At 38.0% G+C, this 27,255-nt stretch overlaps 1 protein-coding gene and 1 long non-coding RNA gene across 2 annotated transcripts; one reads left to right on the top strand and one right to left on the bottom strand.

Annotated features, from left to right (window-relative positions):
- Positions 1-212: 212 nt before the first annotated feature.
- Positions 213-3,072, top strand: LOC311070838. The gene is made up of 3 exons (XR_014603721.1): positions 213-325; positions 852-921; positions 2,918-3,072. It is a non-coding gene; the product is annotated as an uncharacterized lncRNA (long non-coding RNA).
- A 2,019-nt stretch (positions 3,073-5,091) lies between these two features.
- Positions 5,092-27,184, bottom strand: LOC311071563 (ubiquitin carboxyl-terminal hydrolase 50-like). The gene is made up of 11 exons (XM_084095965.1): positions 26,881-27,184; positions 26,641-26,763; positions 22,792-22,897; positions 22,595-22,716; positions 17,552-17,622; positions 17,256-17,384; positions 16,743-16,841; positions 16,440-16,568; positions 7,295-7,435; positions 6,913-6,985; positions 5,092-6,235 (listed from the first exon to the last, which is right to left on the bottom strand). The coding sequence occupies exons 1-11, from the start codon at positions 27,116-27,118 to the stop codon at positions 5,847-5,849; spliced, it is 1,620 nt and encodes a 539-aa protein (XP_083952091.1). The 5' UTR covers positions 27,119-27,184; the 3' UTR covers positions 5,092-5,846.
- Between the last annotated feature and the right edge of the window lie 71 nt (positions 27,185-27,255).

Consider the following 27,255-nt stretch of genomic DNA (forward strand, 5'->3'; position numbering starts at 1 on the left):
AGAGTGCACCAAGTAAACGAGCGGCGCACTTCCTAGTAAACTCGTGTCTTGTGCATTTTATAAAAAATAAATATATCTATATATATTTGCACATAATTTCGATAGATTTTCTAATCTGGCAACATTCGATAACGTCATAATGAATAACAATTTAATTGGAACTGTGTTTGTGTATGTGATGTATTTGTTGGTACGCTAGCCGGAAATTTGATCCCCATACACTTGGATTTTTCTCTTGCCTGAGCACGTCAACTGTCACCGCGGACGACACCGCGTGCGCGTGAAGCAGTGAAGCCAGCCGACTCGACAGAAAACGCAGGTAGAGGTAAGACTTAACACATTTTTCATAGGATCATGATTTTTCTGAACTTCATCGCAGGTCAAACTGCAGAAACGAGATTGTTGATAGCCTAATTTGAAGTGCCATTCCTTCAAATGTCCTTCACATGTGGGAGCATAGGCCTATACTGTATTAAGATTTGTCTTATCTGGCAACATTACATTTATAACGTCTTAAATTTGATTAAAGAGTAACGTGTAGCATTGTTGAATAAAATTCATTTGTAATTGTGTATTTGATGTAGTTTATGTGTTGGCGCGGTAGCCGTTTGAATAATCTCACTCGTTTTTTTTTTTTTTCATGCTTGCTAATGCTAACGTTGCCGCCTGAAGAATCAGACATTTAAGCGGGCCGATTCGAAAGTTTTATTCATGACTCGTGGAAGCATAATAATATACTCGCACTGTATTAAGATTTTTCGAGATCTTACTACTTCATTTATTTACCATTTATTATACTTGTGATTTTTAAAAGTTTTTTTTTTTTTTTTTCTGTTTATTTTGTGTTACAGGAAACTTCCACCCAAGCAGACGTTGAGGCCCAGATTTCCCTGCCAAGCACTCCAAGGCTCATCATGCTCGGTAAGATCCCAGCACTAGACATACACAATAGATCCCAATTTTAAGTGTATAAGTATATTAAGTGTTAAGTATATTTGTATCGATTCACTGTGTGTGAACAAAGTTTTTCGTCATCTTGCACTTAGATTCCAAAGTGTTCAAGTGGCGTAATATCCAGAATGGACGCGTATAAGAGACATGAGACTGAACGCACTGAAAAGCCTTTGCACTGCTCATATGCTGAGAGAGAGATTAGACAATAGAGCTGCACGATTCATCTTCAAATACTGTGATCTCGGTCATCGAGACCTTTCAATTCGTCTGTCTATTAAACTTTGACAAAATCATATCACAACATTCAAATCTGTGTTGGCGCTGCCGCTGACCCAGAGAGAGAAACGTTAGTCATGAAACAGCTTCACAAACAGTCTTTTAAATAAATATCATACATTAGAATTTATCTAGAGGTAAGCACTTATTTGTTGTTGATATATTTTTGACTAGGAATGGGTACAAATATTTGAGTAGTCATTCTTTAACCACCTACCCGACTAGTAAAATAATTCTCAAAGTTTTTATTTGGGTTTATATGGACTATTGTGTAATTGTTAAACATCAAACTTTTATTTTTATTATTAACTTTTCTACCATTTGCATGGTGAGTTAAAATAAAAGTTTGATGTTTAACAATTATTTAAAAATATATTCAATTTTAAATATTTATTTAAAATACTGTTTGTGAAGCTGTTTCATGACTAACGTTTCTCTCTCTGGGTCAACGGCAGCGCCAACACAGATTTGAATGTTGCAATATGAATTTGTCAAAGTTTAATAGACAGACGAATTGAAAGGTCTGGATGACCGAGATCACAGTCTTTGAAGATGAATCGTGCAGCTCTATAGAGCTGGTAAGTCCCGCCCCTTCCGTAAAACCCCGCTGGACCTCAAAGTTGAAAAACCGTCAATGCAAGTGAATGGGAGAAAATAATTATTTTCTGATCCCGTTTGAATTGTGCCATGAATGTGAACATATGTTGTCTGTGAATTTTTTATATAACTTTTCATGTTACGAGTTTGACAGTATATGGTATGATTCTTCGGCTAGCAGTTGTGGAAAAAACATAACGAGAAAGACTACATGTCGCCTATGTGACGTCACCCTATAAAGTTTTCACCAACCTCAACAATTTTGTCCTCTCCCTGAAAGAAGGCGGTGAAGTGCACCAAAGACACAGCCATGTTTAGCGGGATCCGTGAGCTAGTGTCCGTGTGCGAGTGGTGTTGACGTTTCAAACGCGTCGAGAGTTGTAGTCCACAAAGTGCTCTCACATAAAGTCTAACTGTATCAAACTTCTACCCGCTAAATTCTAGCATTCTTTACACGAAAAGTTATATAAAAAATTCACAGACAACATAATTATGTTCACATTCATGGCAAAATTCAAACGGGACCAGAAAATAATTATTTTCTCCCATTCACTTGCATTGACGATTTTTCAACCAAGAGGTCCAGGGGGATTAGCGGAAGGGGCGGGACTTACCAGCTCAATTGTCTAATCTCTCTCTCAGCATATGAGCAGTGCAAAGGCTTTTCAGTGCATTCAGTCTCATGTCTCTTATACGCGTCCATTCTGGATATTACGCCACTTTAACACTCATAGATAACAACAAATTTCATCCTCTCTTGGAACGAAAGTGGCTAACTTCTGTCAACCTCATCTACAAGCAAGTACAAAAATAAAGCAATTGAATTTGAATTGATATCGATTCTGGAATAAAAAAAATAAAAAAAGATTTTAGAATCTACACGATAGCTAGGTAATCGATTTTTCTCTCCAAGCCCTAATATATATGTAAATGTGTGTTTTAAGAGTTTTGGTTTATAGAGAAGTGGACATTGTATTACATGTTGATTGGCTAAATCAAATGATCCAATCAAACTTTTATATATATTGTCATCAACCCATCTGTCTTGCTTATAAACTTTTCAATTAATAATTAATTTCTTCCACTGCAGGGTAGAAGACTCCAGCCCAGGACGTTGACTAGTTCAGGCCCCGTTTTTGAAGGAAAATACAGTTCTGGGAGAAAAACAACATTAAGGGACTAAATTCTACTGTTTGAAATCCTGCTGTTTTTAAATCATTTATTTTGTCTTTTATACACTCTAATTTTAACATTTTGATACATTTGAACAGGATTGATTTTTATGTTCAGAAAAGTGTTGTTGTATACAAAACAAAATGAAATGTTAACAGAAAAATGTTTACCTATTGAAAAAAATGTTTTTTTTTTTGCTATTTATTTTATGAATTTTGAAATTTAAAGTGTGAAAAGTTGTCAATAAACGGCATTTTTGTGATTAAAAACAGTGTCTTCATTTTACAGTACACAAAATTAATGCAGTAATCCCTATTACAGTAGTAAAATATGTGAAGTGATGAAACACAGTACTGTGATTATTACTGTAAAAAAGTTTACAGTATTTTTAAAGTTACTGCAATTAAGTTTACAGTAAGCATACTGTGAAATGAACTACAGCAACTTACTTGCTAATTGCTGCCAGCAAGTTGCTGTAAATTTCACAGTATTCTTTTTACAGTGTAGTGCTAGTTAATTCCTCTAGTTCATCATTAACACTTCAGCTTCTATTAACTAATATGGAAACAAGCTTACCACTGTAAAAGGGACGTATTTCTGCATGTACTGTGTTTAATACAGAATAGCAAGTGACATGATTTAATCTTAAAGCTGCCGTCGGCAAGTCTGGCAGATTGAGTGGACTTAGCCAAAATTTTGAATGTTTACAACTCTCATGCCCCTCCCCACTACCAACGAGCACCCGCCCATCGTCAGTGAGTGTGTACCTGATTTTCTGTGAACGCGTCCGTCTCTTCAGCATCGATCAACACCATGGACTCGGAGGTAGGCTGGCCTGGCTAATCTATCCATAGATAGCTATAACCGAGGAATTGGAAGCTTGTTATTAGATTTTCTCTCCGCCATCACGCTTCGTACAATCTTCAGGCGAACTTCAGGCGTGTGCATGTGATATTGTAACGTGCGCGTCTGCGCGAGGGAGAGGGGATCTGTGGCGTGTGCACGACCTGTGATTGACAGTCAGATCTCACACCCCCCTGCGCTGATTGGACCCGATGAGCCGGGAGCGGTGGATTTTTGCAAAACAAATAACACGCTCCAGGTGGAGTTAGAAGCTCGGCTTGTTTTCTAAAACCAGCTTATTTATGTTGTTCTGTCGGATTATAGTGTCAATTTTACTGAATTTGATCCAAAAAATTTTGCCGACGGCAGCTTTAAGATTCATCCGTGGAAAGAAGGAAAAAGAAGAGGAACTACTGTATAATTACCGAAAGTTACACTGTAAATTCATTTTAATCACACAGTACTTTGTAGGCTGTGATCTAAAGCAGTACCGAAGAGAAACCAGTCTTATTAATCATCTTGTGTATTTCTGAAAGATGAGACGAGCAAATGACAGTCACACCCTGTTCAACTATCTGGAACACAGTTTCATCTTCAACAGGCTCTATGCACGATCGCTTCCACGTTTTGTCTCAGCCCGCCCAGTTACATCCGGTGCTGCGTCGGAAGCCATTTTTGCATTAGGTGGTGATAATGGCGAATTACACTCGCTGTTTACAAGAACTTCCAGCGGTTAACGTGAATGATGTTAACAATATTGTGAGGCAGTTAACTGTCACACATACAGTATGAGTAAGAAAGAGAAGTTCTTTAAATTATAAATTTCAAGCTACATCCACAACTTTGAGGGTGAGTATTCTCTCATATCGCACGAAATCCGACTAGCGAATCAGTTTCTAAAATCGTTGTCTCCGTTTCTGAGAAAATTAATTTAAGTTTTGCCGCTATACACTTTGCTATAGAATGCGCTATGCGGAAGTAAAGACGCCGGCTGAGATCCTACCGGAAATACGTCAGCAGCGTTCGTGCATAGAGCCTATAACAAACTATTCCTGTAAATCACATGATTCTCAGGGCGAAACTGGTTCTCCTTCTGTTAAGCTACTGTAAAGAGAGCTTGTTTATCATGTCAATCATTAAAAATAGAATGTTGAAGAACCGGGAAAACATGGTTTCCCAATGACATCACAGTTTTCTAAGCAATAGCCCACTTTACTGAACACATCTGTCAGCTTTTGTTTAGTTTTTAATCAAAGAAGTCATTGTCATCACTTGATAAATAGAAATATTAACAAATATATATTTGTTTTATTCCAACTCCTTTATTCACAGGTAAATGGGGAAAACAAGAGTTTGCCATAAACCTTTAATGAGCATTTTGTAGAACCAATATTGCAATGTGTTGGACAACTTATCATCCTGTTAGCAAATATATAAAGAAATGATGAACAACTAACTATTCCTTTCAATAGTATATCCCTCAGACGCGGGCAATACAGCCATACAGTGTTACACTATGTGTCAAATACATGGGATTTTCTCTTCACCTCGTAAGGTGGCTTATAAAAGTCATATTAAGTCATATAATTAGTCATAAATAATTCCTGCATGTAGTAAACAGGAGCATAGAAAGTAAGTTTCAGACATTTTTGCCAGAGGAAGGCAGAAGAATTTTCTTTGGATTAAGTGTTAAAAGTTGTTAATGCTATAGGCTACTTAGAGGAAATAGTGGCAGATATTTGCGCCTCAGTGTATTGCAGTACATTTTAAAACAGTATGCTATAATAACAACATAACAGTGCATATGATTTAATTGATTAAAATCATCAAATGTTATTGTTATAAAGTGTTTTAGGGTTAGGGTCATTTTCTTCTCACTGACATTGGTGTAATGTTGTGATATCACCACATGATGGTGTGGGCAGTGTCCCTAAATGTGTCCAACATGTCTAAGATTTACAAATTTGAGTATCATTGTGTCAAGAGGCAAAAATGTAATGTCCTCACATGAGGACGCAGGGTCTCAGGAGGATAATCTGAGAGTCTTGATCATTTTTATCAGTATTATCTGTGTGTTCAAATAGTAAGTCATGACTTGAAGAATCATTTGGTTTTGGCACATGGTCAGCTTCAGTTGACTGTATTGCTGTAGATTCATCTGGCCAGGTTTGTGAGGGCCTTGCTTCAGTTTCAGTGTTCTGGAGATCCTGCTCATCACTCACGGTGTGTTCAGTTTGCTGATTTGTCTGAGGATTGTCTGGTTCACTGTAGTTTCTACGTTTTGAAGGCTTTGGACCATCTTCCTGTGACCAAGTGTTTGCTCTTTTTATTTGTTTCTCTGGTCTTTCTAACTCATTGACCTCAAAGACAGTGTCCTCTGTACTTCCTGAACCTGAAAAAGAAACATGAATAACACAAGAACATACAGCATGTGTAATGCTCTTCATTAGTTCTGTATGACGTTTGTGTGTTGAAGCCCTGACACGACTCTTGTCTTCAATGGGACGCATGTAAAGTCACAAACTTGTTAAAACAGCGTTTTTTTGTGATGTAAAAGTGAAACAAAAATAAATTATAGCAGAACACCATTAAAGTGCCCCTGTTATACTTTTGGGGATATTACACTTCACGTAGTGTGTTATATAGCTGATTGTGAATGTAAAAGGTTTACAAAGTTTCACAGATCAAATTCACAGAGTTTTTGTCTCCTTAAAGAAAGAAGCGATTCTGAATTGAAACGAGTCGTCAGTGTCTTTCTGTATCTCTGTCCATCTGAAGCTTTTCATTTTACGCCTCTCTTTTCCCCAACAGGGCTATAACGTGTCTAGTGTGGGATAGTCTCAGTTTTCTGATCAAACATGTTCTATTGAACGGATTCTAAAAGGTTTGTCCCACCCCTCTCCAGTCGGTTTGGGCATTAGTGTTCAGATTGAGGGGTGTACATGGAGCAGTTTTATTTGGATTAGACTTGTAAACCACTCCATGTAAACGCACCTAATGTTACGATTTCATCCTCAGTTTAGAAACCCCATGCATTTACTAGGTTTGAACATTTAGATATTAACTCACATTTCTTGTACAAAAGAAGGTATGCTTCATTACTGACTAAGTGTTTGTCCGGATCACACTTCAAATCACGCATCTGAAAAAAATGAGGAGAGACCATACAGTAAAGGGGTGAAACAAAAAAATCCATATCACAAAACTTCATTAATATCTCAGCCATAAAGCACATTAACACATGTAAATGTATTTCTCAATGCAAACATCTGCACAAAAACTAATTCAGTTTGACTGCTAAGAACATTATAATTGATAAAAGCCCTGTCAGGTTATACTATATCTATCAGTAAAAACATGAAATTACCAGATACTACTGAAAAAAGGGAAAACACATTAAACTGATTTTTTGTTTGTTTTTTTTGACTAAACCAATGTAAAGACAGTTCACCTTGTGTACTTTGGAGTCATTAAACTGATACCATTGGTTGTCAGCATCTTTGATTTGAGCGTAATAGTGTCCCCCAATGAGAGAGCCAGAATGGTTGGCTATAGCATACAGATCATATGTGTGCTCTACACAAGCTTCATCCTGAAAACACAGATAAGACAACACTGTTTCACTTATTCACTACAGAAAGAACTAGTTAACCCAAAGATGAGAATAGTTTTCAATGATCCAGTTCATGAATCATTTTTCAGCTCTGCCTCAATGTTTACAGTTTAACATGTTTACAGTTTAAAGTACAGTTTAAAGTACAGTTTACAGTACAGTTTTACAGTTTAAAATGTTGCCTTTGGCTTGCTCAGTTGGGGATATTTTGGGGATATTTAATTTTATTCTATCAATCAATAAATTCCACTAGAAACAAACTTTGTTGTATTATTTTATTATACTGTGAAGCTGCTTTGATACAATCTGTATTGTGAAAAGCGCTATACAAATATACTTGATTTGATTTGATTTGATTTAACAACTCAATGAAGTAGAAGCTTTTCAATGAATAATGACTAAAAATATGTCTGGTCACACTTTATATTGTTTTAATTACTGTGTACTTTTATAAAAAATGATGTACTTATTGTGTTCATACTGTTTTTGCAAATCACTTTTACTGCTATTGGGGTGCATACAGGTAAGTTTAGGGACCAGTGTGGTTAAAAGTGTAATTATAAAAGTAATTACAGAATTTAATTACAGCTAATTAACTACACTATACAAATATGAATACACACAATAAGTGATTCATTTTAATGTTAGTGTGTAGTAGTTAAAGACACTTAAAGTCCCTGTAAAGTCAAAATTAAGTATGTGTTCTGAGTTTGTCACAACACAGAAAAATGTGTTATTAGCCACCCAGCCAAATTTGAATGATAAAAAAGCCGGCAAGTAAATAAAATAAGCTATCAAAATCTTGAAAATATGAGCGGTAGTCTCTTCTCTCAAATGCTGGGGGCGAGTCCGCTGGCTGCACTGAAACCACACCCACTCGCGGGAAAGTTGACTCGCAGGCACGCACTGCCGATGATGGCACCAGTTGTCGTTGCGACAGGAGGATGAAGGCCGAGGCGGGAGATTCTCGGTTCGGCCCCATTCACCAGTCGCATCGCATGATCGCATCCAGGTAATACGCATTTTCGTGACGAAGGCATAGATAGCTTGACAGTAACACGCGATTGAGCGGCGAACTGATGCGAATGTGCTCTAGTTATATTGGGAGGGGCCAGGAGCTCAGGGGCTTCAGTGCGTCATCGAGCCCCCGTTTTAGCCCCACCCAAAAAATCCTGAACACAGCAATGGTGAAAAACTGTTTAACGGTCTAACTCCACAATTCAGTACTTCACAGTTCACAGTCTTTGTAATGTGTCCTAGCAATACATTTCTTACATTTAGATTTTTTTTTATTTTTATTGAATTGCCTTTAAAGAACTTTAATATAAAGTGGGACCATCATGACCTCAGAAGACTTGGATTATACTATTCAAATCATGGACTATGGTTATAAAACGTATATGATTTTTTGCTGTTGTTGTTTGTTGCATGAAGATTCTTCAAAATATGTTATTCTATGTTCTACTGAAGTCAGTGTTTTTCATGAATTTAATTTAAATGGCAGGGTTAAATGGCATTTAATTTAAATGGCAGAAGTGCTCAAAATACGAAGTTCAAGCATTGTTCAGAGTAGCATAAGCCCGATAAGTGAGGATTAAAGGAATATATATATATACTAGGGATGTCCCGATCCGATCACGTGATCGGAAATCGGGCCCGATCACGAACGTTACCTCCCGATCAGGACTCGGATATACATGTATATATATTCTCATTATTATTTAACACATCTATAGTTATGCGGTGGCACAGATTTACGCCGGTTTCACACTGCACGCGTTAGCAGAGCATAAGCAGCGCAGGAGCAGTGCATATGGTGAGCAGGAGCAGGACACGCGCGTTTTGCTTTCACACTGGCAGCGTTTGTCACGCGCGGCTGAACCAAGGGTTGTGTACAGACAGAGTAGCCTACTCTATAATGGATAAGTTGGCATTGCTTTATTTCGTTTTCAGATACATTTAAGAGAAAATACTTGTCAAGAAGCTTATTTTATTAATAATTTCATAAATATAACTTTTGGTTCATCTTTGTTTTTATTGTTCTGGCAACAAGTTTGTTTTTGGACATATGTTTTCTTTTTAAATTGATGTTGGTCATTTGATCGACTGTTTAAAACACAATAGATAACATCAATGCACTTTTTGGATAAAACTGCGGTGTATTTTGGCCATGATCAATGCATATCACTTTAATTCAGCGTAAGCGGCGCAGCAAAAATAGACTCTGCGATCGCGGCACTGCTGCTCCTGCTCTACGCGCTGCCGCGCCGCCTCTGCGTGCGGTGTGAATGCTCTAATCTGTTAACATGGGCGCCGAAAAAAATACGCGCTGCACGCTCTGCTAACGCGTGCAGTGTGAAACCGACGAGTGCAGTTCCTAAAAGCACATTACTGGCTTTGCAAACACTGTGGCACTTTTATTTTTTATTTGTTTACATGCCTGCTGGGTATTTTAAGTTGAGGTGCTATTTGTTTATATATTAGACGTTTTTTATATGTACTGTTGCACTAAAGTCCAAAAGTGAAGAATTTATGTTATTTATTACTTGATTGTTCAAGCTACCTCACAGAAGTGCTCTGTTTGTTAACAGAGTTGTTGAATGTTAAAATAAGGTGAATTAAATAAAAAATAAGGAACATCCTGGATCTGTTTTTTGCTCTTCTTTATTCTTTTTTTATGTATTATAGAAGTATCGGATCGCGACTCGGTATCGGTAGATACTCAAAATCAAATGACTCGGACTCGGACTCGAGGGCAAAAAAACCTGATCGGGACATCCCTAATATATACACACACACACACACACACATATATATATATATATATATATATATATATATATATATATATATACACACACACACACACACACACACACACACATACATATATATATATATATATATATATATATATATATATATATATATATATATATATATATATATAAAAAATATTTATTTTTTATTTTATTTTTTATAAGGGTTAAGTGCTCATGGAAGAGATGGGTTTTCAGCTGTCTTTTGAATGTTGTCAGGGATTCTGCATCCCGGATGAGGGTGGGGAGAGCGTTCCACCAGCACGGAACTGTGAATGAGAATGTTCTGGAAAGTGATTTTGTGGCTCTCTGTGATGGAACAACAAGACGTCGCTCGTTGACCGATCGTAGGCTTCTGGTAGGGGTGTAGACTAGACTCTGTGATAGATCTGTAAGCAAGCGTCAATGCCTTGAACTTGATGCGAGCAGCGAGAGGTAGCCAGTGCAGAGAGATGAACAGAGGAGTGACATGTGGAAGACGAGACGAGCTGCAGCGTTCTGGATCATCTGTAGAGGTTTAGTTGCACATGATGGAAGTCCAGCCAGAAGAGCATTGCAGTAGTCAAGCCTAGAAATGACCAGGGCCTGGACGAGGAGTTGTGTTGCATGCTCAGTTAGGAAAGGCCTGATCTTCCTGATGTTGTGCAGTGCAAACCTGCATGATCGAGCTGTCTTTGAAATGTGATCTGTGAAGGTCAGCTGGTCATCAAATGTTACTCCAAGATTTCTGATTGACCTTGATGAGGTGATTGATGCTGGATCTAGCTGGACAGTGAAGTCGTGCTGTAGTGACGGATTGGCAGGGAGGACGAGAAGCTCAGTCTTTGCCAGGTTGAGCTGCAGGTGATGTTGAGGTGATGCACAGTGATGTGGTGTAGATGAAGAAGAGCAAGGGTCCAAGAACTGAACCCTGAGGAACCCCTGTGGTCAGCTGATGTGCTCTGGATACCTCGCCTCTCCATGCGACCCTGAAGGACCTACCTGTGAGATAGGACTCAAACCAGTGGAGAGGAGTACCTGTGATGCCCAGTGATGAGAGGCTGGACAGAAGGATCTGATGATTCACAGTGTTGAAGGCTGCAGACAGATCCAGGAGAATGAGGACTGAAGATTTGGAAGCAGCTTTTGCGATCCGTAGGGCTTCAGTGACCGACAGCAATGCAGTCTCAGTTGAATGCCCTTTCTTGAAGCCGGATTGGTTGACATCCAGCTGGTTGTTCAGAGACAGGAAGGATGTTACTTGGTTGAAAGCAGCTCTTTCAAGTGTCTTCGCAATGAATGGTAGGAGAGGGATAGGTCTGTAATTCTCTTAAAGTGATGTGTTTAGTGTTGGCTTTTTAAGCAGTGGAGTAACCCGAGCCTGCTGGAGTGCTGTCGGGAAAGTGCCAGTCTGGAGGGATGAGTTGATGATGTGTGTGAGTGCTGGGAGAAGTGTGGGAGATATGGCTTGTAGGAGGTGTGAGGGGATGGGGTCTAGAGGACAGGTGTCACAGTGTTTGGTTTGTGTTCCCTGGGTAACCACTAGATGTCCTCCTTCCCCACGGTGTCTGGCACTTTCTGAACTACATTCCCCACAATTCTTGTCTCATCATTGCACTCAGCTGTCCCTTATCACTGATCATTGCACTCAGCCAATTCCCCATTATCATATCATTATATACACCGTTTCCCTGTGTATATAACCCTGTCTGTTTTAGTGTGTGTTACGGAGTCCTTGTAATTATCACGCCACTTCCGAGTTCTGTCCTTGCCTGTTTTTCGTGTGTCTTTTTTAAGTTGAATTGCTATCTTGGTTTTGACCCCTGCATGGACTGTTTCTGAGTAACGGATTACCCTCATTAAAGATACATATTGCAATTGGATCTTCTCTCTGTTTCCTATGTGTGGATCTTGACAACAGGTGGTAGGATGACTGGTCCTGTATTTGACACATAAAAGTCTTGTTCCGTATACGGAACGCACTTTGTTCCGTATTTTTGAGAATTCAGTGCAAATCCATGACAGACACATTATAGCTTCTAATATAGCCTATGTCAAACAGACTATGAACGAAGACATTTGTAGGCTATGACAAGAAAAAAAAAAAACCCAACGGTGCGGTAGATACTAATTTGTCCCCCTGTTTGTCTATGATCAGCGTAGCGTTTTTAACATCTTGGAACATCATCAGAGAATGCCCTTTTAATTGGTCGTTTCAGTCATTGTGAGTCACGTATCGTAGCAACGATGACGACAAGTGACAACAGCGGGATGATAGCCTTTATATTTCACATTTCTGTGGTTCAGTCTTGTATATTGATTAGGCCTACTTGGCTATTCTATAAATATATAGGCCTAATAAGTTGTATTATAATATGCTATAATGTATGAAATATATTTAGCATATATAAATGTATCAATTAGTTTTCACAATATTCACCAGAAGTCATCATTTCAGGGGTTATTTTTCAAAATTTTCTTCCGTGGGGACCAGGCACGGCGTTAGTTTTCGGCGCACCCAAAACTTAAAAAAAATTTAAAAATTAAAAAAAAGCTCATAATTTGTACTAAAATAGTCTAAATGTTTAGTTTTAAAAACAATTTTAAAAAGCTGGCTATGTCTATTTTGATGTTTCTGCGCAAGTTCAGCAGACAGTGGTTCGGGTTTGTTCCGATCAGAGCTCGTGAGCGGAGAGCGCATTTCTGAATATTGCTCCGCTCGCTCATTCCGTAGGGTCGCTCGCTCAACCCAGAATGTGGAATAAGGGCTGCCTCCGACTAATTTTTTTTCCCCTAGTCGACTAGCAGTTGTTCATTTAAGCCATTCGTGGACAAATCGCCCCTTTATATTAATTTAATTACTTAAATAGGCTGGTACAGGATAATAAGCGTTATGACCGCACGCATAAAGCTTGCCACAAAGAACCGGTTAAAGTAATGATTATGATTGTGTCTAAATTAGCAAGGAGACATTTAATTATTTATTAATAAACTGGTGTTTTCTGTGTCGCTGCAAAGATGAAGTTGACGATGCTCGCCATGAACGCCAGAGAGAAATGCACATATTATATGGATAATCAGAGAGTAGCCTATTTCTTTTGGTTTTGAATATTTTCGTTTACAAGTAGACATTTCAAGCTTTCTGTAATATATAGCCTATATTTCTCAAATCTGTGAGGCACAAGCTGAGTTTCGGCGCCCTCCAGTTCACGTGCAATGCAAGTGATCGTGTTGGCGCCTTATTACATTGTCTGATATTGGCTTCTTATTTATTAAATACAGGCAATTGGTTGATAAAACATTGATCAAAATTAAGATACAATTTAAACAAAACGAAAATCTTTTAAAAAGAGTTTTCTACAAAACAAAACTTAATGAAGTCGTCAAAATCATGTTTTACCAAAAACAGCGCCGTTAGGAGGGCGCCAGAGCCTCTGCCTCTCAGCACCTCTGCCTCGCGAGTGGATGATAGCCCTGAAGACGCCTAGCAATGATATACCTTTAGTGGTAGTATACCTTTAGTTAAGTTATACCTTAACCCCTTAGCTGTCACCCCCCTTTTTGAGAATGGACATTAAAATGCACTATTCAAGCTTAAATGGTTGTAATTCAAGAATGCTTTGGAGTACAGACCTAAGTTTGGTCTTGTTTTAAAGGTAAAAAATAGCAGATTATTTTGAAGTGAAAGCACTTCAAAAAATTAAAGTATGAAAAAGTTATGGAAGTTTAAATTTACATTAAATCAAATATAATTTATTTAATATTTTTATTTTATTTAAAATATATATTTTACAAAATATGTTTTACAAAAAAATTACTATAAAATCAAAGCCATATATCTAACCAAGTTGTGTTCCAAATTTGAAGTTGATATCACAAAAAATGAAGTTCCCATGAGATTTTGTTTAGGCGTATTACCAAAAATAGCCACCGGGTGTCATTGAATTCCATTGAATTTTACTGTATGCATTCTACCATAACAAATTAATAAATTTCTGTCCAAATATCACTTCTGTCACAAAATTTGGAACCTTGAGACTCAGACCTTTCTGACAATATGTGTTTTGTCAAGATTAGAAAATATTTTGATCATAAATTATGAAACATAATGATGCCCAAAAGGGGAGGAGCCTAATAAAATAATTTAGAGTACCGTTTCTATGGTAACACAATGTCCAATTTCAAAACAGTTTTCACAGGATGAATTCTGAGATCGTAAGCTTTCAAATGATACCTAATTTATGATAACTAATAAAATATGTAATATAATAAAAAAAAGCGATAAAAAAATATAATACAATATTTTTAGAGGATAATATATATATTATACTTTTCAGAACATAATATTATTTTATAATTTTTTATTGACAAATACTAGATTATATATTTTCTAATGAAATTTTAGCATAAAAACCAACATATCAATTATTAAAAGTATGTGCATCAACTTTTTGTGACGAAGTCAGAACTCCTGTTATTATGTAGATTTTTTGAGGTGCACTCTTGTCATAAATTCATCTATTACTGTTCCTACATAATTTATAAGAAAAAAAAACAGTCCTAAATATCTATTTAGGAGCCTTAGAACTTTCCAACGATATATAGTTTGTCATAATTAGATTAGGATTAAATAGTAATATAGGGAAGTAAAGTTAGGCGTCCCGTATACGGGACGGTGACAGTTAAGAGTCTTCGTAGCGCGCTAAGAGACAATGTTATCGGGAAACGCAGCCCAGGTATGATGCGTATGATGCGAAATGGAGATTCCAAAGCGCTCTTCTTTGGTCAGAACCATGGAGAGCGATCGCGAATAGGTCCGTCCTATGCACCGAAACTTTTAACAATGCAACAAAATATTTAAAGAGCATCAAGCTACTAAAATCTATATTATGTATACGCACAGATAATATAACATTAGGCTTTATTAGTCAATATTTGGTTCAATATTTATTTTATTAGGTTAAACAGTGATTGGATAACATTTTTAATTTAACGTTTTTAATTTAAGGCCTACCCACGATTGGTCTGGTCTGGTCTGGTCTGGGCCCAGTACCTGTGAGTACCTGTGGTGATTTTCTGTGAAATAATTTCTATTGAACACCTTAAAGGAGACATATCATGCTTTTAAATCGATCCTTTTTACATATAAATCATACATTTGTAGTCTATATAAAGCGGAACTGCAATGCTTGGGTCTGAATTCCTCATTATTATAGCTCCACAGGCCCCTTTTCTACCCCTTTTCTGATGTGCGTCTGAGAGCAACTCGTTTTGGTGCGGTCTCTTTAAATACAATTGAGACACTTCATACCCCGCCCCCTCTCCAGTTTGCAGAGGTTCAACTCCACCCCGTTCGGACATTTTTGTAGTTTGATAGCAGAGATACGATTATCTAGTGGCACAGAAACTTTTTATTCACACGTTATTAACAAAATGTCAACAACGGAAGACTTGTCCAGCCAGCCTTACATGTTCGAGCCAGAGTCGGAGCCGGAGCGAGATGAAAATGAAGACGACGAACCTGTAGAACAACGTCTTCATATGGATGTATCGCAATGGTGTGTTACTGTATTTACACATGAAACTTTGGTCTTCCGACCTTTTACCACCGTGTCGATTTATTTTGACTAATGTGCGAGGGAGAGAGAGCAAGACAGCGTCTAGTTTGGAGACGGTGAAGTCTTGTTTACACTTTCGCCTGGCTCCGAAGAGAGAGAGAGAGAGTGCGCGCGACCGGGTCTCTCTCTCTCTGCTCACAAGCGCGGCAGTTCATCTACATTAGACGGTGTAATGAAGCGTGTGGATTACTACATCCAACAACCGAACATTTTAACTTACCCTCTCGTAACTTCTGCATCCTTTAGCTTGGACTACAAAATTGCAGCGAGAAATTATAATGGTGGATTGCTGGAAGTGTTGGGCCGGAAGTCAATGTCCTTATTTGGCAGTTCCGCTGCAAATACTGTGACGTAATAGTTCACAAAACGTCATAGATAACAGAAAAATCTGAACAGGTTGAAAAATATGACCAAAACAGAATATAAAGATATCAACGAAGCACCTGAAGAGAATAATTTAATCTTTTCTGTACTTCTAAACACTCCAAATATACAACAAAATGCATTTAAGGGCTAAAAAAGTGCATTTGGCATGATATGTCCCCTTTAAATCATAACTGATCTTACTCTGACTGATAACTGGGCAGGAATTTCCACTAGGGACTCATTCTTCACGCAGCACATGGTGTCATAATCCAGTTCAAACCTCTCCAGGTGCAGAACCAGAACTGAAGGAACTTTCTGCAAACTGCAGCTCTAGAAGGAAAGATTATTTTACAAGGTTACATTTATAATATGTATTCTTATATCAGTATCCATCCTAAACCATGGTGAAACATATTCTGTATTGCTGGCATTGTATTTCAAGATCCATTTGAGTAGAATTTACTTCTAAGTTTGTTGCATTTGAAAAGAAGTTACCACACTCACAGTTTCTGTGTCCATCAGCATTTCACAATGTCGACAGCACGCTTGTTGGCCTGCCCCACACATGGTGATTGGTTCAAAATACGAATCAAAACTTCTTTGCTGAAATACAAAATAAAGGTTATTGAAACAATTTTCTTGTTAAACTGTTGAGTTTGCCTGAAGCTAAAAATGACAAAACATGAATTTAAAGGAATATTCCAGGTTTAAGAGCTTCAGACAGCATTTGTTGATAAACGTCATACTGTGACGGGCTCATATGATGGAAGAATCGGGAGCATTTAAATAAAAAATGTGAAGCTTACAATTTTATGAAGGCACATTAATTCTATATAAAATGCATTATTTCAGCTGTAAAGCTGTATAAAATCATGCTACGAATATTATGCTACAAATGCAGTTGACTGAGGTAAACGTCCACTGAACCTGTAATATTTCCCTATAAGTATTGCTCTATCAGAGGTTTAAGTTAATATATTCTCGCTGCAAAGGGATCAGGAATTTATAAATGCTTACCACATCTATATGATCCTCCTGTGACTCCAGAGAAATTGATATAATTAAAACTGTTTGAACTTGCTCCAGAGGTTCATGTGCTTTTGCTGGTATACAAGTGGTGATTTGCGCCATCTTTCCCTGAAATATCTGTACAGTATAAAGATAGATATAGATTTTATAAAATTTATGACCATTTCATGTCTGATTTTATTAAACTCAAAGTTTTCAAGGATTACATGTAACATCAGCCCTATAATATCAAACATGGCAAACTTCAGTGAGAAGAATGTACAACACATTTTAGAAACACACACCTTAGATATCTCAGGATCGACCATGTTAAGTATCTTCTGAAGACATTTTGCAGCATCTTCCTGCTTATGAACTGATGAAATATGAAATGTAAGCATGATTTAAATATGCAAAAAGTGCTAAACACACATTTGAAGTGAAAATGAACAACAACATTTCCAGAAAAGTTGGGACATTTAGTAAAAACCAATCAAATCAATAATATGTGATTTTGTTAATTCTATTTCAACTTTTTATAACTGATAAAACTGAGTCCTGGCATTGTCTTGCTTCCCAGGAAACATGTCATCTTGATGCCATTAAATGTCCCTGTACAATCCCAGTATATTCCTCCACATCAGTGGTACCTTCACAGAAATGCAGGTCACTGATGCTGTTTGCACTGACGCTCCTCAAACCAGGACAGACGTTTGCTTTTGCACCTGTCGCTGATGAAAGTCTAGATGGTTGGTATTTGGCCCGAATCCGGAGTACTCCCCCGTATTCCTGGTTAGGAAAGTAACCAGGCGAGTGTGAGGAGACGGGGTGGTGGAGGGATATCGAGGAACGTAGGTGAGTCGACTGTAGATATATGTATATAGGCCTCCTCTCGTGCTGATTGGATAGGCAATTTGGATGTTCCTCCTGAACGTTGTTAATAATTAAACAATTTTATAATTGTTTGACAATTCTGTTATGATATTTGGTGCTCCTTTTACACTCAATCACAATACCCTCACCTACAGTATTACCAATTCACCTGCTCATTGTGGACTATTTCAAAACAGTTTATCTTGGTAATCATTTCACTTTTATTTTGCCTCTGTCCCCTTTTTGGAGTCTGCCATCAAAATTAAAACTTGTTTATATTTACAAAATACATGAAGCTGTTCAGTGAAAACTTTCTTTGTACTTTTGTAATTTGAATAAAGATTCAAGAGAATTAACAAAACCACAGAAAATGAATTTTATTGCAGTTTACACTTTTTTTCTGAAAATCGGGTTGTATATTTGTTTTGTTTTTGAAATTTGTCAGTAAATCGTATTTTACTTTAACCCTCTGAGGTCTGAGCTGTTTTCTGGGCCCTGGAGGTGTTCTGACATGCTCTGACATTTCTGGTTATTTCTGTTACTTGTGACATTTTCATGGCTAAAGTCTAATTACACTGTATTCAGCACAAACTCTGCTACAATAATATATCAACAGCATGTATGTAAAAGTTTGTAGTTTTGAGATAATGACATTTATGCGTGGTTTGTGAAAATACAAAAAAAAATTCTCACTGAAATAAGGCCATGAAACCCATACTGATTATTTCTTCACAAGACTTTTGAAAATTGTATCACGTAGCCTAGAATATTTGCTCTAAAACAATGTGAAAATCACCCCGACTGCTCATTTAGATAAGACAATATATTGATTTAAAAAATTTACGTGTTTTGTGTGAATAAGCCTTATGCGAGAACTCATTAATATGTAAGCTTTTCACACCTGAGAAAGACAAAGACCCTCCCCTAACGGCCCTATTAGGAGCTATCAGGCCCTATCATTCTGAGCAACCTTGCACAATACTGTAAATGAGGAGATTTAAAAAAGAATGGCTTTTAAATTGTTTGGATTTATTTACAACACAGCATCGTCCAAAGATACACAACAAGTGCCAAAAAGCTCTTATTGAAAACAATTATCCAAAGACAGAGACCTTTGTGCCATTCCTAAAAACATTGTCCATACCTTTCATTTCCAAGGTGTTTGATTTTCACTTTACCATGTTCATGTACAGAGACTCATGTGAATGTTGGAGTCAGCAGGACTCATCAGTGTCATCTGGGCCCTGAAAAAAAAAGTGAACATACTGATATCAAGAGAAAGGCCTGCACGATTTTGGGAATAAATTTTAGATTTTTCTGGTTAAAATTGCTTTTTCAAATTCACAGCACACACACACACACACACACACAAATGTTTCCAACAAGATATAATGAACAGTGAACACCAGGTTTGTTGTGCCTTGTAGGCATAAGCTATGTGCAGTGCTGGATAAAATAATAATAACCTATAACAGTATAAATCTTCCAAAAGATTTCAGTAACAACTAAGCTAGAGAAAAATATATTGATTATCATGTTACTTCAAATGTTTCCATTCGTTATGACGATATGAAATGAGATAATAGTAAAAACATGAAGCTGTTTGCTTTTCAAATGCGATCACGATCCAAAATATGATACATTCAAATGCGATCACGATCCAAAATATGATACATTCAAATGCGATCACGATCCAAAATATGATACATTCAAACGCGATTCGCGCTCAAATATAAAACATTATGGTTACCATATACATATCTACGTTTGAGCAGATATCCACAAACACAGTAACAGTAAACACGGGTCTAAATATTATAATATTCACCATCTAGCAACAGTTCAACTGCAATGTGAAATTTATGCAACAATAGCAAACTAATATGTAAGAATTTCTTACCTTACATCTTTCTTGTCTTCAAATATCGTTCTTCTTCTTCTGATGTAAATCCAATGTAAGCTCAGGCACTCTTTCAAACTCGACGAAAAGTGAAGTGAAGTGTTTTGGTGTTTTGTTGTTGAGGTAACGAGCGCGTTCGATGTGGAGATTTGCATGTGAATATCTTTTGCGCGAGTGGGCGTGGCCAAATTAACTTTAATGAGCAAGCGTTTGAGAAGCTGGACATCTTGTTGGTTTTATACAAATTACTTAAACAGAGAATATTTGTTTTCGTTTTGAACCCGATCATTTAAAAGTACACACTTAAATGTTTATAAAGGTGTATGGCTCATAAATGTGTGACAAGTATTCGCTGAGTTTTGTTTCAGTTTATAGACGTGCTCAAGAAAAAAAAGTTCACCGCGACGGAGAGGCAGAAAGCACACACTGTTTATTTTCTTTATTTTACAAAAGCACAGTGTTTTGATTTGATTGTAAGTGGACACATACAAAAGTAGAAATATCACAGATTCTTTTTTTATATTTCTTTTTTTCCGTATGACCATAAATGACGGAGTAATTTAAGTTTATAGTGCTACAATGTGGAGAAAATCCAGCAAAACGCGCCGGCGCGTTTGTCGACCTCAGAGGGTTAAAAGGAGTCTTATTGTGCCCTTTTATGAGGGGAGGGGAGTGTACTAGAATATGTTTTCATGGTTCATTGTTCAAAAAAGCCATTATTGTTCACATATTTTACATTACAGCTCTTCTCTCCCCAGTCTGGTTGAACGTGTTGTTTTCGATGAAGCCCCTCCTTCCGAAATAATGAATATGCTTTGATTGGTTAGTTGGCCCAGTGTGTAGTGATTGGCAGAGCGCAGCGTGTGATCGAGAAATGTCCCACCCCCCCATAACCGCAAGCTCTAATTATTACGATGGTGTCAATTTCAAACCATTTTGAGCCCGATTCAGACCCTGACAATGTTAATGTAATCAATAATTTTATCCCCAAAATGACATATTTAAGCGTTTTTTCCTTGAAAAAAAGTGTGAATGTAACTCGACACCCTTACCTCATTTAGTATACGCGGTTCTATGAATATGCAAATGAGCCCCACCTCCACTCACTCACAGCAGCTCAGGCCCTGTCCCAAATGGCACACTTCAAATGCACTTTCGGTCTTGTGGACTTACAATGGCTGCCGCGTGCGTGTCCGTTAAGTTCGTGAGACCGTAGGGTGTCCCATTTGTCATTTTAGGTCTCAGAAGGGTGCTATGCGGTCGATTCGCGCACTCGATGCGCACTTTTGCCAAGCCCACACTGATGCGAGGTCTGCAGCAGACTTCTTCCCAACAGTCAAAGTGGCGTTGCGTCACAAAAGTGCGGACTCAGAGGAAGACCACGAGTCCTTAGGGTGCCATTTGGGACAGGGCCTCAGAGACCCACTCGTTGACGATCACACGTTGACCTAATTGGCTACAAGATAGTTTGTGACGTCAGAAATGGACTTTGGGTATTGTTGTATTACAGATTTATTAAATGTTTAATTTAGGTTCCAATACAATATAAACTGAGAAAGGTCTGTACATTGTGTCTTACATTTGAGGCATAGATGATTAGATTTAAAGAAGATTAAGTAAAGCAACCCAGGTGTCTGACATTAACCTTTTGTCCCAAGCTAAGCTATAATAATGTGAAGGTATGGGTGATACTGTCAGGCTGATTGGATTAGCATCTATGCATTTGAACGACACTGTTATGCTGATGAGATCAGGAAACGAGCTGACTCATGTACTTAATTTACATGCTTTGTTCAGAGTGTCTCCACCTCAATGTAAATCCCTCCCCCTTGAAATGTATATAAACTACAATGTCTACTGCCCTAGTTAGACTTGATGACTACAACAACGCACAGCGAGTTCTCAATAAAGAGTAACTTCTGTTGAAAGATATCCCAACGTCTCCTGGTCTCTGCTTTGACGAAGGAAAAGTTTTCAACAGTTTATAACAGTAATCGATCACAAAATCATGGATAATTTTCCTAAGGGGCGGTGAACAGTCTTCCAAAAGTAAGAGCTTACAAAAGCTACAGTAACCACTACAATACTGTAATGTTAGTTATTGTATTGTACCTGCACTGTACTCTCTCTGTCTGCTGTTCTTTATTAAATTTGCAGCGCACAGACAAAAGTTAAGCTTATCATGTTCAGGAACAGTGTTTAAAATATATTTTTACCACTCTAAGTTCGTCAGCCTTTGGACAAACTTTTTCCAGGGTGGAAAAAACAGCGACTACACTCTTCATCTTCTCTAATGCAGCTCATCCTCGCCAACTTTTTTCGCATATTCCATGGGCGGAGATTATTTAAATGAGGAACATTATGACTTGGTAAAGCCCGGAAAAATTGCGTTGTCCAAACCAGCCGGTCGTTGTAGTTCTTGAAAAGAGGAATCTGTTAAATAAAATATCTCCCTTTGGAGTGTACTTTGAGCTTTGTAGCCTTGCAGATCATCTTTTATGCTCACAGCAACATTACTAAAGTTGAACAAGTGAAAGCATAATAGGACTCCTTTAAAAGTAAATCTTAAACCTACCATTGATTTTAAGTTCAGCTGTGATTCCTTCAGTGTTGGAGCTTCTGTTTCCAGACCGTAAACGCTCAAATAATGATTCAATCTCATTATTTATTTTGGAAATGCAGTTATATGATTTATACCTGTAAAACACACTAGTTATAACTTGATTTGTTTTATCAGCTGAAATGACCAATAGAACAATGATAAACTCCTACCCTTCCACAGTCTCTCTGAAGTCCTCTGTCATGAAGAGTATTTGCAGCACTGTGTTCAAGTAGCACGTGGCTCCCTGATTCACCAATCCAGTGTATCCTGGACAATCTAGAGGCATTCATGTTACAATATTACAGTGGAACATGGCAATTAAATAAGTGTGAATAATAGATTAATGCTCATTGCTCACTATAGGGTGGGCAGGTTTCATTGACAGATATTACACAGGAGACACCTTTTGTGTGTTTTTCAGAACGAGTGTGTTGTGCACTGCTTTGCTCTTTCTGTAGCGATGACATCATGTGTATCTGTTCTACCTCTTTTGGGTGAACTATCCCTTTAAGAAATCTCACCAATACAATTTAATGTGAAACATTTAACTTCCCGGTTAAATGTAACCTGGGGCCTGTTTCAGAAAGGAGGTTAAGTGAAAACTCTGAGTATGTTGACCCTGAAATGAGGGAAACTCTGGGTTTTCTGTTTCAGAATGGGAGGTATGTTAAACCCGAGAAAGCAGAGTAAGTCAAGCGACAGAGTAAGTCAGTTACCATGGTGACTTACTCTGTGAATCTAACCGGTTTTCTTTTTTTTCTTATGTAGTAAATGCATTATGATTTAAGAATTTTTTATATTTTGACCGGAAACAACAAGACAAAAAGGCTAAGTAGGAAAAGCATTTTGCAGTGCAGTTCATTCATTCATTGCACATTATTCAATATAACATCGGAGATGCAGAGCACATTAGTAAGGCCACTGTATCAGAGCGGGAAGGAAAGTGTGCCTCACTCTCACGCTCTTTCTGAGAGTTTTTGTGTTGTTTCCTGGACACAAACCCATGAGATCCATCAAAGAGGAGGTTCACAGGACTGCAGGTCAGTGGTGGAGAAATCGGCTTAAACGAGGTAATCTGATAAATGCCGTTCACTTGATAACATCTTGCTAAAAGTAACTGAATAATTAGAATTTCCTTTAGGATTTCCAGTGTGGTTGGATGCATTGATGACACGCATATTCCCATCATCGCACCTCCCGAAAATGAAGCAGATTACTGTATGGAGTGGGAGGATGCCAGATGGAAGGGTAGAGATATATGCCGTAACCTCCACAGCTGTTAAATACACTAATTATTCACAATTTATTTGGTCATTTTTATTTCCTACAAATGCAAAAGCAAAAGTAATTATTTTTCCTGTTGGATTTTAATATTCTTCCAATATTGTGTATCTCCGCTTCATCTGTCAGTGGTGGTTCAGGTCCTCTGCCTTCTTGCTGTTGGCGGAGGAGAACTCGCATGTTAATTTCATTAGCCTTACTAAAAAATGTAACAGGTTGGATTAGAGAGCATTTAATTATGTGAAAGGAGTATTATCCTACATGGAAACATCTGCGGCACATTGAAATAGACACTGAATTATATTTATTTAATATGTCAAATGTTTGTAAATTCATGTACCCTACAGCCATGAACCTTTTATGTTTAACGATTTAACTGATTGAATTATGGTTTTATTGTTAAATTTTAGTTGCTGCCACGTTCTTTTTTTTTTTTTTTTTTGCCTGTGGGATACCATGAAAATGAGTATTAATTCAATAACTTGCCATTTTGCCAGTTTTCACCTCTGATATTATTAGGGCTGGGTACCGAGTTCGATACTTTTTAGGTACCGACCGGATTGCATCAATACTATCGAGTATCGAAAAATGACTTGTTTTTCGGTACCAGATTTCGATACCTAAGGGGTTAACTCGTCAACGTCAGTGCTCAAACAAATACATATGAAATGCACAACGACACGCCTAAAGTCGCTCACGCACATACACGCAAACTCTACACACACGAGACGCGCGGAACTCTACGCGCACATTCTCATATGAGCCGCGAGCACACACACACAAACTCGCACACATACTCAATGAGACGCGAGCACACACACACACAATACCCTAAAGATGTGGAAAAGTCTATCAAAAGTGTGGCTACGCGAAACGAGTGGTTTGTGTGAGAAAACGAACAGTATTTATATCGTTTTTACCTCTACACAACCACGTCTAAAGCCTGTTTTATACTTCTGAGTCAAACTCACGCTTGTAGCTACGTCGTAGGCTGTGTGTAGCGCGCGTACCCTTCGGCGTACCCTGACGTGCACCTCTCCAAAAATGTAACAACGCGTCAACTCTACGCGGACACAAGCGCTGTGATTGGTCTGCTAGGACCGCTCCCTCGGGTTTCACACGCTCCCTCTGCAAGTGTAATTGCGCGTCAACGCGGACAACGACGCAGAAGTATAAATGAAAACCAACGCGTTGCCTACAGCGTAGAGGCTCCGGCGTAGGTCCGGCGCAGAAGTATAAATCAGCCTTAAGTGATCTGTGAGCACGGGCGCTTCCTGCTGTGTGACATGTGAGCGCGTTCTGGCTTAGTCTGCGCAGGCGCCGGAAAGTGTACAAGAGGTAAAAACGATATAAATACTGTTCATTTTCTCACACAAACCGCTCGTTTCGTGTCTTAGGCCATCAATGTGTACTTACGATGGGGAATTGTTTAATTTAGACTCTGTGCATGCTCTTTGATAGCCTGGTTCTACCAGACTCTCGTACATTTCATTTGTATATAGAGTCTGGCCTCGCTCCATTGAGAAACGTTTACTTCCTTGAAGGCGGGTTCTCTGTTAAAGTTCAAAACTATTGGATCTGCCCAGAGTCACTCAGGATCTGCCATAGCCAATCGCTAACGTGTGGTCGTCCGAATGATCAGAGGATTATGTTTAGAATAAGATGTCTGTCTTTTATAAAGTTTATAAAGCGACGAGAATACTTTTTGTGCGCAAAAACAAACAAAAAAAATGACTTTATTCCACTATTCATTTCCTTCTATCTGTTCCTCGAGTCTTGATAAAGCAGCGCGTCTGTATGTTGTACGTCACACGTAGGCTCACTATTGGGCCGACGCTAGTCATGTGTGTGATCACATCAACGTCATCGTTCTCAGCCACTCCCTCTATTCGCTGATTGGTCCTACAAAAAATTTGTTTCTGGAAACCTAAGAATATACAGCAGTCCCAGACGTAGTACTGAAGGAAAATGAAATTGAGCGGAAGTACGTAGGAGGGCGGAGCCAGGCTAGCTCTTTGAGACAGTGACCATAGACCTGCATTATATGACTGACAGACAAGAACGGTTTGACCTAAAAATATCAAAATTGAAACTACTGCGGAAACAAAGACACCTACATCTTGGATGCCCTTGAGGTAAGCTAAAACATACCAAAATTTAATTTCAAAGTGAACTATCCCTTTAATAAAAGTTATTTGCTTTGCACATTGTTCAATTCTTCCTGTCTGACACTGAAATATGGAGAGATTGAATCTGTAACACCTGCACACTAAATCTATGTAGCCCTATGTTGTACATATGAACAAACAAAACTCAATAGGCTAACTGTTATTTGATAAATATGACTAAATAAATAAATAATAGGCTACAATAATATTGAAATAAATAATACTATAATATTATAGTAGGCCTAAAAAAGTTAATATTTTCAAAATTCTATGCTCATTGAGACAAAAAGCTTAAGTTAATTAATGAAATTTAAGGTGTTTTTAACATGTTGCAACCGTCCCTGGATTGGGGTCAGTTGCAAATATCTGACTTCTTCCATTCAAATAAATAGGCTACTGTCTGTGAACGATATGTCATCTGTAATCATCTTCAAATGGTATGAGTAATTAGCAGACAGATTCAAGTTTAATATATACAATTTTGGTTGGTCTAGTCCAGATAGTCTCTGAGTAACTGAGAGAAACGCAAAAAGTGTTGCGACTGTCCCCGGTCTCCCCCTCGTCTCATACCTCCTCCTCCAGGCATCAAGAGCACGACGACCAGGACCGACAGGTGTTCAATGTTGCACGATCCAAATGTTTGATGGTCTTCAAGCTCATATTGACCGAAAATGATCCTCAGTTTATTTGAGTCTGACAAGAAAATAAAACAAAGATTATACAAAGATTAAAATGATGATGATACAATGTTGGCCTTTTCCAGTAGAATGCCATTAAATGCAAAGATTATGAAAGATCCCGTCAACCTACCGCTTACTCCGGGAAACAAACTTAATGCTTTTCCCCTCAGCTTTCCAATGGTGAACTTTTTAAACTCTTCACATGATGACGCCACAGATAATACTTCAATCACATTTTTATTAATCCTGACGCGGACCTGAAAAGCCATTTTGTTTCTGTTTAAGCAAATACGTTCCCTTTCGAGGGAACTCAAACTGCGTCGATAAGACACTTTGGGGAACGCCCTTAGCGTAGCGGCTCTGAACATAGACAGTAAAAGGCTCTGAAGCACGAATGAAACTTCTTCTTCTTCTTCTTCTTCATTTGGTGTTTTATGGCGGTTGGCAAACAAACTTTCGGTGCATTACCGCCACCAACTGGACTGGAGTGTGAAGCACTAAAAAC

The sequence above is a fragment of the Abramis brama genome (assembly GCF_963993115.1).
Source record: "Abramis brama genome assembly, chromosome: 20".
In the NCBI taxonomy this organism is placed as follows: Eukaryota; Metazoa; Chordata; class Actinopteri; order Cypriniformes; family Leuciscidae; genus Abramis; species Abramis brama.

What these genes read in the sequence shown, in the direction of transcription:
- LOC311071563 (XM_084095965.1), bottom strand. Translation starts at nt 27,118, where the DNA reads ATGTTCAGAGCCGCTACGCTAAGGGCGTTCCCCAAAGTGTCTTATCGA. An exon ending in AGCTGAACTTAAAATCAATG is followed by an intron (nt 17,623 to 22,594) that starts GTAGGTTTAAGA and finishes ATATTTCATCAG; the next exon opens with TTCATAAGCAGGAAGATGCT. An exon ending in TCGATCCTGAGATATCTAAG is followed by an intron (nt 17,385 to 17,551) that starts GTGTGTGTTTCT and finishes TATACTGTACAG; the next exon opens with ATATTTCAGGGAAAGATGGC.